This window comes from Sminthopsis crassicaudata, chromosome 3 (assembly GCF_048593235.1).
Source record: "Sminthopsis crassicaudata isolate SCR6 chromosome 3, ASM4859323v1, whole genome shotgun sequence".
Taxonomy (NCBI): Eukaryota; Metazoa; Chordata; class Mammalia; order Dasyuromorphia; family Dasyuridae; genus Sminthopsis; species Sminthopsis crassicaudata.
Genome location: NC_133619.1, coordinates 166381278 through 166400033, shown reverse-complemented (window position 1 = coordinate 166400033; position 18756 = coordinate 166381278). Strand labels below are relative to the sequence as shown.

Below are 18756 nucleotides of genomic sequence, written 5' to 3'. Positions count from 1 at the left end.
TGAAAACTATCTTTGCATGTATTTGAAAAAATAAAATACCATTTAAAAAAAATGATGGTGAAATGTTAGGTCATTATTTTTATCCCAATCTTAATGAGACAACTGGAATCATTCTTTGACTAATGACAAACTGCTCTGAAAACAATTGGTCTTTAAATGGTTGGCTAACGACATTCCAGACAATGGAGTGAAAAATAACAACATGTGTAGTCAATTAACTGATAAATTAACTAATAATTATGGAGCATTCATTCAACATAAAGTACTATGTTGAGCTATCAATTCTGGATTCTCATTCAGATTATATAGAGCAGATTTTCCTGTTAATTATCCAGGATACCATTCTGATCATACTAGGCATTTGAAGGGTTATTGCTCAATTGTATCCAATTCTCCATGGCCATTGGACCATAGCTTGCCAATACACTCTATGGGGTTTTCTTGGCAAAGATATTAAAATAGTTCTCCATATCTTTCTCCAATAGATTAGGGCAAGCAGAGGTTAAATACTTGGCCAAGGTCATACAGCTATAAGTATTTGAGTCTGGTTTGAACTCAGGAGTCTTCCTGATTTCAGGTCCAGTGATCTATCCCCTGAGTCTCCTAAAGAGTTATTTGTTGATTTCAAACCTAGACTTTGTTCCAGTATTTGCTTAGAGGAAGGTCTCTTTGAAGTTTGACTTTTCTCCTTGTTCTCTGTTCCTTCTTATTTCAATTATTTTTTTTTTCTCAAACCAAGAGAGGAAAGAAATAGTAATGGAAGAAAAATTGTGTGTGTGTCTAGGGAAAGAGAGGAGAAAAGACACCTGTCACTCACACATAACACATTTCTGACTCTGGCAATTCCATTTGCAATTAGAGTTGGGATCCAGGATGCCAACTAGGAGTAAAGGCTCCAAGTGGAGGGAGGAATTGCCTATTTTGTGGAGATCACAATAGTTATTTCTGTCACTGTTAAGCAAAATACGAGAGAATGCAATGATTATACAGAAAATGCACAAATCTAAAATAGTTACTCCAACTTGAATTTCATCTCTTGTTGCCTGTTTTTCCTTCCTTCCTTCCTTTATTCTTTCCTTCTTTTCTTCCTTCCTTTCTTCCTTCCTTCCTTCCTCCCTTTCTTCCTTCCTTCTTTCCTAACTTTTTTCTTTCCTTCTTTCTTTCCTTTCTTTTTTTCTTCTTTCTTTCTTTTTTTCCTTCTTTCTTTTTTTCCTTCCTTCCTTCCTTCCTTCCTTCCTTTCTTTCTTTCTTTCTTTCTTTCTTTCTTTCTTTCTTTCTTTCTTTCTTTCTTTCTTTCTTTCTTTCTTTCTTTCTTTCTTTCTTTCTTTCTTTCTTTCTTCCTTCCTTCCTTCCTTCCTTCCTTCCTTCCTTTTTTCCTTCCTTCCTTCCTTCCTTCCTTCCTTCCTTCCTTCCTTCCTTCCTTCCTTCCTTCCTTCCTTCCTTCCTTCCTTCCTTCCTTTTTTCCTTCCTTCCTTCCTTCCTTCATTCCTTTCTTTCTTTCTTTCTTTCTTCCTTTCTTCTTTTTTCTTTCTTCCTTCTTCTTCTTCTTTTTTTTTTTTTGGATGCAATGGAATTACATTGGAAGTCAGAGTCCTTTTCAGAGAATGATACAGAATAGTTCATGGGGGAACAAATTAGTTATAGGGTTTACTTCAGAATGTCATTGCACATTAAAATGACAAGTTGCTGACAATAAAATGCCATTAACAATTAGAACAAAACAATGAAGTGACAAAGACAATAACTAGGGTCAGCTTTAGGAAAAAGAAATGATGGTTATTAAATCAAACAACAGAAAGAAAAAAATTTGAATTGATTCTTCAATAGTATGATATAATTTTTTTTCTAACACAGGCAACATCAGTGGCTTAGATTCCTTTGGGAAAGATTTTTGTTTTTATTTAGCCTGAATCAGCAAATATGAAACAAAATTTAAGGTTAGCACCCATGTAAATTTACATATAGATACTCAATATACAATAAAAGCAGAGAAGAATTAGAAAATGTAGGCAGTACATAAATATATTTCTGATTTATTTCTTTCCCAAAATTGTGTAATCACCATGCAAGGAAGACTGATTGGATTGTGGAAACATTTGTGAAACAACTTGGTCATTCACAAAAACAAATGGATTCTTCAAACCAACAGACCAAATTAACCTTTGTCATTTTTTTCTGATGCAATATAATTACTTTAGAAAGTTATACATGAATAATTTTATGAGCTAATGAAAAAATGCTAGCACCAGTAAAATCTATTGTCATTGAAGGGGTAACAAATTGCTATTCTATGTATGCAGCTTTGTAGGACATTCGTATTCAGATGCCAGTATTCTTATGGTGTAAGGGATTCCCATAAAAACAAAACAAAACAAAACAAACAAACAAAAAAAAACCTGTAAGACTGCTAATTTGTGATTTGATTTGAGTTTCAAAAATTGAATGAAACGAAACCAATAATACAAAACCTGATCACTTCTAGATATTGTTTTCTAAGGAAGAGGGGATATTAGCAATGTCCTAAAAAGACAAAGGAGCTTTTATTCAGCAAAGATTTATTTATCTAACTCAGGTACTAGCAGAATCTATCTTCCTAAGTTTTTTGTTTGTTTGGGGTTTTTGTTTTTTGTCTATTACAAAAATAAGTTTCAGTTACTGCTGATAACCAGTCATTTTCTTAAGAAAAACCACATTATTTTCTCTACTTTTTGTAATTATTCCAGTATTGAAAATAAGAAACTTAGAATTCATCAAATACAGCCACATTATTTTATACATGAGGAAACTGAGGTCCAGAGAGTCATCCAAATATTATAAGATATAGCTAGAATTTAAATCGAGGATCTCTGATCCAAAGTCAATTTTCTTTTGACTAGAGTAAATTACTCTATGAATAAATGAATAACCAAGCATTTATTAAGTGTTTACTATGTGGAAAGCAAAAATGCCCACCCTTGATGAGTTTACATCTAATGACATAGATTATATATATGAAAGATTTTAATTACAAGGCAGATATAAAGATTCCATGATCCTTCAAGTACAGGGACAAATTAGATGATAATTCTTTAATCTTCTTATTGATGAGATCGTATTCATTTCTGACATTAAAAAATTTGACAAAAGTAAGAATTTTCATGACAAGCACTTTCACCCTCTTATAGCTTCAGTAGATCTGGCAGTTATAAACATACACAGTTTCTATATTATGCTTCTCTAATTCATATTTAAAAAAATTCCCCAAAACTGAGGCAGCTAGGTGGTGAATCAGATAGAGCACTGGACCTATTCTCAGGAAGATCTGAGTTCAAAATTTATTAGCTATGTGACCCTGAGCAAGTAATTTAAGCTCTGCTTGCCTAATTTCTTCTATTATAAAAGGATGAATATAAAAGGACTTATTTCCTACTGTTGTTGTAAGGATAAAAATATATGATATTTGTAAAATTATTCACAAACATTTAAGTGTTATATAGATGCCTAGCATTGTTATGTTGTGTTTTTCAAGAATTTTCATCACCACTACAATGTCCTTCAATCCAATAAAAAGTAGAGAGTTCCTCTTCTTTTTGAATCCCATTAGAAAACATTTTCTATTTACTCAAATAAACATATTCAATAGATATGTTATTGATTGTTCAAGCAGCAGTGGAGATTTTTCCCTATTTCCTTAAGGCTTTTTATCATTCACAGCTGCATCTGCAATGACTTGGGGACTCCAGCAAATTAAAACAACTTAAGCCTCTCCATTCATTTGTGGTTACATAAAGGTTTAATTAATATGAATCAATCCCTCAATTATATGAAATACTATATAAAAAGCTACAAAATATATAGAAGAGTTCATGCCTGTAGACACGTGAGATAATTTTTATGAAGCAAAATTTTGTGGAAATTATATAAAGAGCTCATTATGAAACTATCAAGATTTAGAATATAAACTCATATTGCGTCACAGTTCCCTTCTAATTGTCCTGCCTCAGTTTACCTTAATTGTTCTGCCTCAATCCTCCTCATTGCAACACCCTCCTATCTTAGACATTATGATACCAGACCTTCCCTACTTATCAGAATATACAGTGCCTCCCCCCATTCTGTCAGTGTTCTTCTTGATCCCAACTTATCAGAATATCCAGTGCCTCCCCCTACCCTGTCAGAACCAGACTGATAGTCCATTCCTGGTCTCAATGCTCTGACTCCACCCCTGCCTCAGTCTACCCAAGCTTGGAGCCACTTGCATATATACTTCATGGGAAGTATGGATTAGCTGCTAGATTCTTGGAGATAATAGTCTCATAGAGCCCTGGGACCAAACCATAGATCTTGTTTTTCTGGCATTACAATATGACTAGAAATTCTTCTCCCCTTCCACTGTACCCCCCCAAAAAAAAGAAAAAAAGAGAACTTTTAAACTCTCTTGTTTTATTTATGTACATGTTATAAATATACTTTTGTATCAAATTAGATTTAACTTTTTGAGTCATATTTGATGTTTTCTTTTCTTTCAATCATAGGGTTATAGAATCATAACTAAAAAAGATCTTGGAGTTCATTGAGGTGAATAACTTTGTTGAGGGAACTGAGAACCAAGGTGATTACAATTAGTAAAAAATATAGTAGGATTCAATCCTCAGATATGTATGGCTCAAGTCTAATGTTCTCTTTACTACACCATATAATTTATCTTCATATATAACACATCATCAAGTTTTGTCATTTCTTCCTTCAAAATACTTCCTATATTTGTCTTTTATTCAGTATTTTTATTCTCCTTAGGAAAACAAATCCAATACACAAGAAAAAAAAAAAAGAAAGAAAGAAAACTGAGTGTTAAATTATGGAGTTCTGACTGAACATGTTCAGTTTTTGTAATATGTTAGTCATTTCACTAGAATAGTCTGAGAGGTAAATGATATTTTGAGTGTCAACTAGCCAGGAAAAGAGTATAATGGACTATCTTCATTATTATATGTTACTAATTTTTTTCAAATTACTTGAAGCTTTCCTATTTAATAGTAGATTATTTAAATTTCTGTTTAGAGAAACAAAAAATGTTGAAACAGTCTATTTCCTTCTATGACTTCTAGACTATGGAGCTGTAGAGATATTTTATAATAGAAGCCAAAACAAACAAAATCATAGCATTGAAAATTACGCGATGAAAGAAACATATATTTTAAGCTACTTACAGAGCAGAAAATGAAGTGTGTTGGTGTTATAAGTGATAATAATAGTGAAAATCTGAGAGTTCTTCTTTTAGCCATGGCACAACTTCAGTTGGGAAATAGATTTCATTAGTGATGACTTCTTTTCATAATATAGCTGGCTTGTATTTTCTCTCAAGGTCTCTTCTATTGTCCATTGGTAGTTAAAAATTGAATGCTTATCTTTCTTCGATATTTTCCCAGGCAAACATAAACATCAGAAAACTCATCAACCTGAATAGTCTACTATTGTGAGAATCATACTGACACATATAAATGAAGTAAACTTTCTCAATACCCTATCTTGTAGTCCAAGCACTTTTAGAGCTAAGAAGTTTGACTTAACTCCTATATTTCCATCTTATCCACCAGCATTGTTGTAAGCCAAAATTTTTTAAAGAAAAGTTAGAAGAGTTTGAGATAAATTTCCCTTAGGTGAACTGATCTGAAATATACCTGTGAGATCTTTGGACAAAGAAGATATAAAGATAGCTCTAGGAATCTGACAAAGGGATCTTGAGATTCTTGGGAACTTCCTGGCCAAGTGCTTTTATCTGTTTTTATTATCTCATAGACTGGCTTTGCCTGGAGATTATTAATATACTTCTATTAAACACATTGTTTATCTGAACCATCTGTCATCAGGATATCCTGTCCAAGTAATTCTCCTTTGTCTTATGAACTCTTCTATGGGCATCAACTATGGAGAAACCATATTTAATTAAATCAATATCTTTTGCTTCCTCCTTAAGCAGAAACAACTGGTCAGAACAGATCACCAATATCAAGACTTTGCTGTTGCAAAAAGATTTATGGCACCTCACCACTATAAAGGGGGAAAGTACATGACTATGGAGGCTTCTTTACTAATCAATGTATAAATATTTTTCTCCTTTTCTTCTAATGTTTTTACAAGTGGGGACATCACACATTGTGCATGCTAGGTTGGGCTTCCCCAGAGAGCACACGGTATTATTTTGACAACTGTTTTGTGAGGCATTAGTCAATAAGTAAGGAGGTTTTCCTCAAGTCCATTTGGTCTTGTGTTGACAGTCAGTGCTATAACATATCTTCTCTGGGTAATAGGATTAAAGGTTTTCACATTAGCTGTATTCTCAATTATATTTTTTCAGTTGCACTGTTTATTGGATTGGATTGTGCAGCAGCATTTTATTGCTAACTCTATAATAGAGAGATGAAGAGCATTTTATCCAAGCTTGCATTACTATTTAAGTGCATAGTCATTGCAAGATAGTATGATACAAGAGACATAGTACTAGACTTGGAGTCAGAAAGAAATGAGTTCAAATCCTGTTTCTGATACTTAACTAAAATTGTGACTATGATCCATAGAATCATAACTTCATAATCCCCATTTTCTTCATGGATGAAATGGGAGGAATGATGCATGTAGTACTCCTCTCAGAGGATTATTGAGAGGATCATATGAAACTGTGAGCCTTAAAATACTAAACAATTAGTGATTAGTGTCAGAGAGAAGATCTTAGTTTATGTTAAGATAAAACTGATATTAACAAAACTAGATTTAGGTATGGATTAAGCAAAGATTTTAAGAAGTACATGAATTTATTAGCTTCCTTAAAATCTTTAATTTCAAAGTGATGCAGTTAAAAGATCATTAGGCCAGGAGTTGGAGACCTATGTTCTAATCTGTGTTCTATAATGAATTAAGAATGATATTGTTGTTTAATCATAAACAACTCTTTGTTACTCCAATTGGGGGTTTTCTCAGCAAAGATAATGAATTTGTTTGCCACTTCCTTCTCCAGCTCATTTTCAGATCAGAAACTGAAGTAAACAGGGTTAAGTGACATGCTCAGAGTCACACAATTAGCCAAGTGTTTGAGACCAGATTTGAACTCATGAAAATGAGTCTTCCTAACTCCAGGGCTCTCTTTAACTACTGTGCCACCTAACTTCTCTATTAGTTAAGCTATTGAGCACCTCATTAACATTTCCATAATCTTAATTTTCTCATCTGTCAAATGAATTGATTTGATTAGATAAATTTTAATATCTCTTTCAGCTTGAACATTTTGATTGCTTTAAATCTTGGCTGCATTGTAGGTCAGTCATTTTTGATATGTCATCTGGGGAAAATAAGCCTATCTTTTAGGATAAATGTAAAGCAATGAATAAATCACTATTTATTCAACACTTACTATGGCATATATAGAGAACAATACCAAGACCTTGTGTTTTATAAGACTTGACTATCCTGGATGAATATTATTATTATTGCCATATCCATAGAAGCAAGGTTACATAGAGTAACTAATTTCCAAAAAAACAAAAACAAAAACAAAAAAACAGGCTCTTTATGATTTTTTTCACAAAGATAATGAGAGCTACCACCTAAAATAAAATATTCAGGAAAATGGTATTTAATAATTATCCCCATATACCCACACACACACACACAGACACACACACACACACACACACACACACACACACACACACACACTATTTGTGTGATACATACCTTCTTTATCATTGTGATGGATGATTGCATCCTGTATCATGTCAGCGAGGTTGAAATGGACTTTGTGATTCTTCCCATGTTTCAGCTTATTCACAAATCCTTCCTGTTTCTGATAGGCTTTTTCTCGTTCATAGTAAGCTTTTATCTGATCACAGCGCATACGTTTCACCAGCCTCTGTCGCTGGCCTAATGGTAGGGACTCCAGCAAGCACTGGTCAATTTCCATTTCATGGGATCGGAAAACATTACATAGCTGGAAGCAACCTAAAAAATGAAAGAAAAAAAACTTAGGAAATGTTGTTCTACCTTTTATCACCATAATCTTTAAATAGCACAGATACCAAATGTAGTGTAGGTTCTGTTATACCACGGTCTCCTTGAATTGTTCTACCTCAGTTTCCCTGCATTAGTTTCACTGAATTATATGTCCATTGCCCTGAGTTAGTATTCAACCCCCACCTTTTTTCCTGTCCATTAGAGCTGTACTACCCACTCTAAACATTCCAAAAGATAAGACTATCTCTTTACTTCTATTTGTTCAGACATCTGGAATCTGACCTCCTAGTTAGTAAGAATTTATAGTTTTTACCCCCATCCTGTTAGAATTGAATTTATGGTCCATCTCTGAAAATTCCCGCTCTTTGCCTCCTGCCTTTGTTTCTCTTCTTACTAGAGTCCTATTAAAACAAAACAAAACAAGCAAACAAACAAAACAAATAAATAGACTGGGAGTCTCACATTCACCACTGGATACTTTGAGATGAGAATCCAGTCAATCAATTAAGCTCTCCAATAAATAAAATATTAAAAAACTCTCTAATATCTATCTTGCCTCAGTTTCTCCAACATTACAGGCACAACACTTAGGCTTGCTTTCTCTTTTCATTGGGGCAATTAATTTACATTGATTAACCTTCAGTAAGAAATGGTTCTGTTTTGTGTTTATTCCCCTTTTATATCAATTATCCATTTTTCATCTGAAGTGGGAAGAATTAAACTATTTTAGTTTCATGTCATAATTTTCTTACTTTTTGTCAGTGTCCACAGAAAACTGATTCCTCAATGACTTCCAAATCAGTAATGGAGGATTTATTGTATGTAAAAATAATTTCCTTTAAATTTTTTTTCATTACTCTCCAAGCTCAGAAATTAGTAAATGAATAATCATCTATGGACAACTAGATTGCAAGGTAGATAGAATACGGGACCTAAAGTCAGGAGGACTTGTGATCCAATCTGGTCTCAGACACTTACATTTCTTAGCTATCTTACCCTGAACAAATCACCTAATTAATTGTTTCACAAAAGAAAGAGAAAAATAATAAAAAAAAAAAGTAAAGAATGAATAAACATGTAGAATATCAATATGAATTACTCTATGTGTATCTACAAAGCTTAGGCAGTCCTGGGAAATTAACTTATGAACTATTTTTAAAGGAAATAAAATAATTATTTTTGAATTTATACTTCTTTCAACTAAATTACAAGAAACACGATAGTCACTTTGAAGTAATTGATACCTCTTTCTTTAAAAATTCACTTTCTTCCCCATATCAAGGCAACTTGCCAGCCTGAAAAAGGAACAGGACCCTCTTCAAATAGGCAGAATATAGTTTTGGTGAGAATGTTGATTTTTTTTTTCTTTTTAAAAGCATACAAATAAAGAGGAATTTTTTCAAAGTATACATACATATGAATAAGGGGCATATAATGTTCTGTGAGAAAGGACTAGTAACAAGTTTGATCCTGCTACAGTTTGAAAGTCATTCTTCATATGCAAACTTAACTTCCAAGATTTTGTATTTCTTTTACAAAAAGACTTAAATAGTGAGTAATTCATAACAACTCATAACAAGTTGACTTCTTCATTGCTTCATTTCTTAATAGTTTTTATAGTCCAGGATTTCCTTTCAAGATTTGCCTTAGGGTGATAACATATGGTATCTGGATCCTGTTACCCTGAGGCAGTGCTCTAGCTTTATTATCTGAGTAGATCTAACTAGTGAGAGAAGCTAAAGTCTGAGAACAAAAACAAATTGTTTTAGGAAGAAAAATAGACATTGCAATTCCTGAGTTTCTACTATAGCCTAATATCTAAGTAAAATACCTGTTATATATAACAGTATATAGGGAAGGGAATCAATGTTTATATGTCAAGTATGTTCTAAACACTGTGCTAAGCACTTTAAAAACATTACTTGATGTGATCCTCACAACAGCTCTACCAGGAAGATGCTGTCCCCATTTTACATTTAAGAAAATGGAGCCCCTCCCCCCCCAAAAAAAAAACCTAGGTGATTTGCCCAAGATCACACAGGTAATATATGTCTGTAGTCTGTTTTGAAATTAGGTATTCCCAAATCTAGACAAAAGACTTTTGTACTGTACCACCTATGTGCTTCTAGGTAAAATCATTGGTTTTAGTTTATGTCACTATACCAGAAGTTTACTAAATTATGAAAATGCCTCTGATTTCAAGAATGGAAGCAACTCCAACAAAAGCATGATCTCAAATTCAGGAAGAGAGGGAGAAAAGGAAGAGAATAGAGAAAGGCAACAGAGGAAAGCTGAGTAGAAAGGAAAGAGAGAAAAAAGAGAAAAGGAACATAAGGGGAGAAACTAAAAACCTGTGACTGAGGTCTAGTTAAGTGGATGAGGAGACAGGAGAAAGGAAGTTGGTTATATCACATAAAGAGCCCTGATGCTGAGTACACTCTTTTAACCTGATCCTCTTTTATCTAAATAGATGATAGAGAGAAAAAAAAGTTTAAGTGAATAAGATGAAGGAGAATTAGTAATGGTCATAACTATAAATATGAATTGAATAATATCATCCATAAAATGGACAAGTATAGCTAAATGAATTAGAAATCATAATCCAATATATTTGTTTTTTACAAGAAACACTTGAACATAAAGTTCTAGAGTATGAATGAAAATAAAGTCCTATAGTAAATTTTATTATTTTTCAGATAATATTTTTTACAAATCAAGGATGGTAATTATTATTTCAGTTGAAGAAGACATAAAATTTACTCGATTAAAAAGATAAATAGAAAAACAATTTTCCTGAAGTTATTACAGGAAATAAATTAATTTATGTGTACTGAGTTGTATATCATCTAAATACTTAGAGGATAATATAAATAAATAATTGAGGAAGATAGTAAAATTATAATGGTGTGAAGAGCACTTTCAAATTTCAATAACCCTAACAAAGATAAGAAAGAAAGTAAGGACCTAAAAAGAATTTAGAAAAGTTAGAAGTGATAGAACTCTGGTGATTACTGAATAATAATAATAATGATGATGATAATAATAATAACAATAGAAAAGAGTAGACATATTTCTCAGCTGTGCATGACATTTTTAGAAAAAATTAAACTTATTGTAGAATATCAAAACAAGAAAAAGAAAATGAAAATAATCAATTGTCAAAAAATCCATTGAGAAAACCATAAAGAACTCCTAAAGAAAAAAAAGAAAAGAAAAGAAAATGAAAATCAATTGTCAAAAAATCCATTGAGAAAACCATAAAGAACTCCTAAAGAAAAAAAAAAGTCCCAGGGCCAGTTGATTTACATAGAAATTCTATTAGCTATACCAAAGAAAAGATTGATACTATTTAATCAGAGAAAATAGGAAAAGAGAGGTCCAAGAGGAACAGATTTGCCAATTCATTGAAAATATAGGATGAAAAAGAGTGAGAAGAAGAAAAATATGGAGATTACCAACTTGGCTGACTGAAAGAATGCCTCTGCTTTCAATAGAAATAGGAAAGTTTGGAGAAGAAGAAATTTAGGGATGTAAAATCCAATTTCTGTTTTGCAATATTATTTGATGTTCAAAACAACCTTAGGATGTGGAGACTTATTATTACCATCTAGCAAAAGAGAAACCTAAGTGATCAATCAACTTCTCAAAATTACCTAAATAATAGTTGGAAGAGATGGTATGATATAAGGTCCTATTTTTTCCTAAAAGAAAGAGGACATTTTTTTCTTTTTTTCCAACTTTTTTTTTGTTGAAGTAAGTAGAAATGTATTTGCTACACTTGAGATGATACTGATAGAGCATTTGGAATCAGGAAGACTTGTGTTCAAATCCAGCCTCAGACACTTACTATCTGTGTGACCTTGGGTACCTCAGTTTTACAATCTATAAAATGAGTTGCAGAAGTAATAGCAAATAACTCCAGTATCTTTGCCAAGAAAATCCCAAATGGGGGTCACAAAGAATTGAACACAACTAAAAAAACACAACAACAAAAAGGATGCAACTAAATGTCAGATACATTATAACTCTACCTCTTCACAAGACAGCATTGTGGGGTAAAGGTCAAAGATTCATTGGGCAAAGCCACTGGCACATAAATTAAACAGCTGGACACAGAAAGATTGATACAATTATATTAATTTTTCCAATAAGCAAAATATTTCATGTGCTGTTCTAATTATAACTCACAATATGTTAACATTATAATATAAAAATTTGAAGACAAGAAAACTAAGGAACTATTGGAGAAATCTTATTTAACTTCATATAATAAAAGAAAAGTATAGATCTATGTAGCTCAAAAGCCAACCAAGAATAACAAGGTTCATTGTCAATTGATAAAGAGAGGCGTTGATAAAGATTAAAACTTGCACTCATTGGCATAAAATGTTGCCTAATGAAATCAAAATAAGTAACAACAAAATTAACATATCACAAAATTGTTAAGCAGTTTTGCTTTAAAATTTTTATGTTTTGAACAATATATTTCAAAGATATTCAATGGTGAATGCTTTCATAGAATACAAAGAATAAAGTACCACCAACAACCTAAAATTTGCTGTCATTTAATTTCAATAAATGTCTTCCTGTTCTCTTGTTAAGGGGTTAGATGAAGAAGAAGGAGCAAATTAATTCTGCAAAACCATTCATTAATTTGTATCTGTCTCTTATGTCCTTCCTCATTTCTAGGCAATAAATAATTCAAAGCCATTTAATCACTGTTCCTTCATAAGGCCCTGAAGCTTTTAGCCTCTAAACTGCCCTTTCTTCCAACTACTTTCTATATAACAAAGTATTTTTTTTAAGCTGAGACAAACAAAATTAGGGACACAATTTACCTAATACAGAATTGATTAATACAAGGTCATTATCAACTGACTTGTGAGTTTTACTCTCATGTTTTAAAGTATGGCACAGCATCCAATTAACCTTTTTAACTGCCACAATCCATGGCAACAACATATTCATTGAATTGTAATCATTAGAATATACAAGTCAACTTAAAGCTCAACAATTTAAGAACCTTTTATTTTATTTTTTAACTTATTTTTCTTACAAATAACATGGCTTTTCTGGATGCAAATAGTATTATGTCTTGGAACACATTCTATCTCTTGTAATGCCGGAGAAACTGAGGCAAGATAGAGATTAGAGAGTTTTTAATATTTTATTAATTGGAGAGTTTAATTGACTAGACAGGACTCTCGTCTCAAAGTATCCAGTGACAAATGGGATAATGCCAAACCTTTTTATAACTTTCAAACAAAGAAAAGAAGAGAGGGAAAAATTCTTACAGAACCTTTTGTTTCTGTCAGGATGGGGGGAGGCAATAAAGTCTTACTGAAAACCATAGTCAGGATGTTTGAATAAACAGAAGTTAAGGATATCATTTGAAGTATCTGGGACGGTCTTATCTCTTGAAATATTTTAAAGGGATAGTGTCACAAATTCTTTGAAGGCAGAAGGAGCTAGGAGATAGGATGTCTGATCTGCTCCTCCTCTCCCACTGACAATTTATAACCTTAGAGCAAATGTTCCTCAGTCATAATGAACCAGGGGAGGTATTACAACTTAAGGGCATTGAGATAGAACAGTTAAGGAAACTGAGACAGAACAATTCAGGGAAACTCAGTCAGGACAATAAGGGAAAACTAGTGCAGGGAAACTGAGGTAGAACAGCTCAAGGAGACCGTGACATAAAACTCTCACATGTAGGCCTTTGTACAGTATCTCTAGTACCAAAAAATTCTAGTACATGAAATTAAAAAGCAATAAGATGTTTTCCCAAATGCCCAGAGTAGAACTCTCTTTCTCTTAAAATTAATTTGTATCACTTTAGATATAATTTGTAGTAATTTATTGCACTCTCCCTCACCCAGTAGCATGTAAGTTCTTTGAGGAGAAAGACTGTTATTCATCTTTGTACTCCTAGTGATGAGGCAGGGCAGCAATACCTACTTCAAAATAAACATGTGACAAATTCACAAAGGCCATTCTCTTTACCAAAAGATAGATTTATTAAGGAGAAGAGGTTATAGACAAAACAAGAGGCAAAATAGGCACCAGGAGTATCAAGTATGAAATAGCAGAGGGATAACATATATTAGCAAGGAAAAGACAAGCTCACCAGAAGAACTCATAATTAATCAGAAAAAAGAAGTTACTTCATGAGGTGGGAGTTAACACAGACTGGCAGGTTAGATCCATAGAGAAGTTTAGCAGACCAACCAAATCAGAGTTGGCTAAAGTAAGGGGAAAAAAGACATTAAAGGGAAGACACTATGAGAGGGAAAGAAAGACTGCCTTATAGTGGACTTACCCTTGAAAAAAACTTAACCTTAAGAACCTTTTAAATGAATTCTGCTGATGTGCACTATTTTAACATTATATGGGAGGGGGGAATTCATCAGTTGCCTCCAACAGTCCTCAAATACAAGGAATAAATATCTTCCAGTAGCATCTAAGCACTATTCTCTTATATTATTTTTAATAAGACACTATTTATACTGTTTGTCTGACACAAATAAATAATTTAGATGAGATATTTAATGAACATAAGATATTTTATTGTTGAATTACTAATAACATCATCATTCTTATTAAACATTGGAATAATTTTGAGGTACAAAGTATAAAAAAAGTTTCAAAGCAAAGATTAACTATTCTTAGACTGACTACTCTATTCTGTCAAAGAGATCCTAGCTTTTAGAAAGAGAAATTCTATCCTAAAAACATTTGTTTATATATTAAATTATGTTAAAACTTTCTATTAACCATTTAGAATTATTTTTTTTCTCCTTTGATATTTTAGTATTCAAGTGCATCTGAGGACTCAACAATTTTGGAGATCTATTCAATGAACCATATAGAAACTTATACATACCTCATAATCATTTGCTCCTATAAATTTTCCAAAGATATCACTCAAAAAATTCTGAAGCCTTCCTTTGTTTTCTACTAAAATATCAAAGGTGCCAGAGGAATGATCTGGCTCTCCTTATTCCTTTATCCTTGCCTAATGACCATTCCATTTAATTTTTTTATTATATATTTCCTTGAAGATATATTTTACTCCTGTTGTCCAATTTGGTTCTATATTGCATCCTACTTACGTATTTCATGTACATTGCCATGAATCGCTCTGTGATATTAATTTTAAATTGCTTGGAGGATTTTGCATTTCATATGTTGCTAGCATGCAGCTGAATTGCAGTAGAATATACTAATATCCTTCTTCATAGGACTTTGTTTCAATGGGAAAAGGCAGTCACTAAAGTTGCTCTAAAATTTCACGAAGGCAATCTTATGCACTTTCATTTTCCAATTCAACTCTAGGCCTGATTGCTTCTCTATCTGCATTTTCTGAATCAAATAAATATCTATATATACACATAAGCTTTTAAATTATAAATGTATGTATAAATATGCTCATATATATATAAAGAGTTTGGTATATATTAACAAATTCTATTGGCTATCCATCCAATTACAAACAATCTGAATGATAGATATTTCTCAATGTTATCTTATACAGTGAGTAATTGTACATTTCTTTCAGGAATCTTTTAAATTATATAGGAATTATTGAAATCAATGCAATGGACTATCTGGAGAAACTAATTATCCATAGAAGAATAATGATTAACCTATGAATTTCTCATATCATCACTTTGATGAACAAGGTATATATCTCTTTTTAAATTTTTTTATTAATTTAGTAATTATAATTTTTGACAGCACATATGCACAGGTAATTTTTTACAACATTATCCCTTGTACTCACTTCTGCTCTGAATTTTCCCCTCCTTCCCTCTACCCCCTCCACTAGATGATAGGCAGTCCCATACATGGTAAATGTGTTATAGTATATCCTAGATAGAATATATGTGTGCAGAACTGAATTTCTTGTTGCACAGGAAGAATTGGATTCAGACAGTAAAAACAACCTGGGAAGAAACACAAAAGTGCAAACAATTTACAATCATTTCCCAGTGTTCCTTCTCTGGATATAGCTGATTCTATCCATCATTGATCAACTGGAACTGAATTAGATCTTCTCTATATGGAAGATATCCACATCCCTCAGAATACAGTATCATTGTTGAAGTGTATAGTGATCTCCTGGTTCTGCTCATTTCACTCAGCATTAGTTCATGAAAGCCTCTCCAAGCCTCTCTCTATTCACCATGCTAGTCACTACTTACAAAAAATAATATTCCATAACATTCATATACCATAATTTACCCACCATTCTCCAATCGATGGACACCCATTCATTTTCCAGTTTCTAGCCACTACAAAAAGGGCTACCACAAACATTTTGGCACATACAGGCCCCTTTCCATTCTTTAATATTTCTTTGGGATATAAGCCCAAGAGTAGCACTGCTGGATCAAAGGGTATGCACAGTTCGATAACTTTTTAAGCATAATTACAAATGGCTATCCATAATGGTTGGATTCTTTCACAACTCCACCAACAATGTATCAGTGTCCCAGTTTTCCCACAGCCCCTCCAACATTCATCATTATTTGTTCCTGTCATCTTAGCCAATCTGACAGGCGTGTAGTGGTATCTCAGAGTTGTCTTAATTTGCATTTCTCTGATCAATAGTGATTTAGAACACTCTTTCAAATGAGTGGAAATAGTTTCAATTTCATCATCTGAAAATTGCCTGTTCATATTCTTTAACCATTTATCAATTGGAGAATGGTTTGATTTCTTATAAATTAGAGTCAGTTCTCTATATATTTTGGAAATGAAGCCCTTATCAGAACCTTTAACTATAGAAATGTTTTCCCAATTTGTTACTTCCTTATAAGCTTTTTTTGCATTAGTTTTGTTTGTACAAAAGCTTTTTAACTTGATGTAATTAAAATTTTCTATTTTGTGATCAATAATGATCTCTAGTTCTCCTTTGGTCATAAATTCCTTCCTCCTCCACAAGTCTGAGAGGTAAACTATCCTATGTTCCTCTAATTTATTTATGATCTCACTCTTTATGCCTAAATCATGGACCCATTTTGATCTTATCTTGGTATGTGGTGTTAAATGTGAGTCCATGCCTAGTTTCTGCCATACTAATTTCCAGTTTTCCCAGGAGTTTTTGTCAAACAATGAATTCTTATCCCAAAATTTGGGATCTTTGGGTTTGTCAAACACTACATTGCTATATTTATTCGATAACTTGTTCTGTTAACCTAACCTATTCCACTGATCAACTAGTCTATTTCTTAGCCAATACCAAATAATTTTGGTAACTGCTGCTTTATAATATCGTATTAGATCAGGTATAGCTAGGACACCTTCATTTGATTTTTTTTTTCATTAATTCCCTTGAAATTCTCGAACTTTTGTCCTCCCATATGAATTTTGTTGTTATTTTTTCTAAGTCATTAAAATAGTTTCTTGGGAGTTTGATTGGTATAGCACTAAATAAATAGATTGGTTTAGGGAGTATTGTCATCTTTATTATATTCACTTGGCCTATCCAAGAGCACTTAATGTCTTTCCAATTATTTAAATCTGACTTTATTTTTATGACAAGTGTTCTGTAATTTTGCTTATATAATTCCTGACTTTTTTTTGGTAGATGGATTCCCAAATATTTTATACTCTCAACAATTGTTTTTAATGGAATTTCTCTTTATATCTCTTGCTATTGGATTTTCTTGTTGATGTATAAAAAATGCTGAGGATTTATGTGGATTTATTTTGTATCCTGCAACTTTGCTAAAGTTGTGAATTATTTCTAATAACTTTTTATTAGAATCTCTGGGGTTCTCTAAGTATACCATCATATCATCTGCAAAGAGTGATAGTTTGATTTCTTCATTACCTATTCTTATTCCTTGAATCTCTTTCTCTACTCTTATTGCTGAGGCTAGCATTTCTAATACAATATTGAATAGTAATGGTGATAGTGGGTAACCTTGTTTCACTCCTGATCTTACTGGGGAAGGTTCCAGTTTATGCCTATTATATATGATGCTTACTGATGTTTTAAATATATGATTCCTATACTCTCAAGAGTTTTTAGAAGGAATGGATGTTGGATTTTATCAAATACTTTTTCTGTATCTATTGAGATGATCATATGTTTTTTGTTAATTTGGTTATTAATATGGCCAATTATACTAATGGTTTTCCTAATATTAAACCAGCCCTGCATTCCTGATATAAATCCTACTTGATCATGGTATATTATCCTGGGGATGGTTTTCTGTAGTATTTTCCTTTTTCCCTTTTCCTCTCCCCCTTTTAATGAGGTGAGAGAAAATTCTCTGAAAAACACATATGTCAGTTATTTACTCTTTGAGCCTACTCTGATGAGAGTAAGATTCACACAATGTTCCTCCCCCTCAAAAAATTCCCTCAGATATGGTCAATTTTCTTTGCCTCTTCCTGGGATGTAGTTTCCCTTTTTTTATCTCCCCTTTTCCTGATTTCTGATACTATCCCCTTTCCCTTTCTACTTCCCTTTTTTAATGTTATATCTTGTAAAATCAAATTATACATGTGGACTTTCTGTATATCCACAACAGAAATACAGTTCTCAAGAGTTTCTTTTCCCTTTTTCTGCTTCTCTTGGGTCTTGTGGTTGGAGATCAATTTTTTTGTTTAAATCTGTCTTTGTTTTTGTTTTTCCTAGAAACAAATGGAATTCATCTGTTTCTTTAAATGTCCATCTTCTTCATGGAAGAAAATGCTAAATTTAGCTGGGTAATTTATTCTTGGCTGTCTTTCAGAATACCATATTCCAGGCCCTTC

The 18756-nt window shown here is 32.5% G+C and overlaps 1 protein-coding gene across 8 annotated transcripts in view; it reads right to left on the bottom strand.

Annotated features, from left to right (window-relative positions):
- Nucleotides 1–18756, bottom strand: part of MYO16 (myosin XVI) — an 899069-nt gene that overhangs the window by 694938 nt on the left and 185375 nt on the right. For all 8 annotated transcript variants that reach the window (XM_074299517.1, XM_074299521.1, XM_074299522.1 and 5 more), the window contains one exon: nt 7711–7974. In XM_074299517.1, the coding sequence (XP_074155618.1) occupies nt 7711–7974 (264 nt within the window). The remainder of the gene's footprint in view (nt 1–7710; nt 7975–18756) is intronic.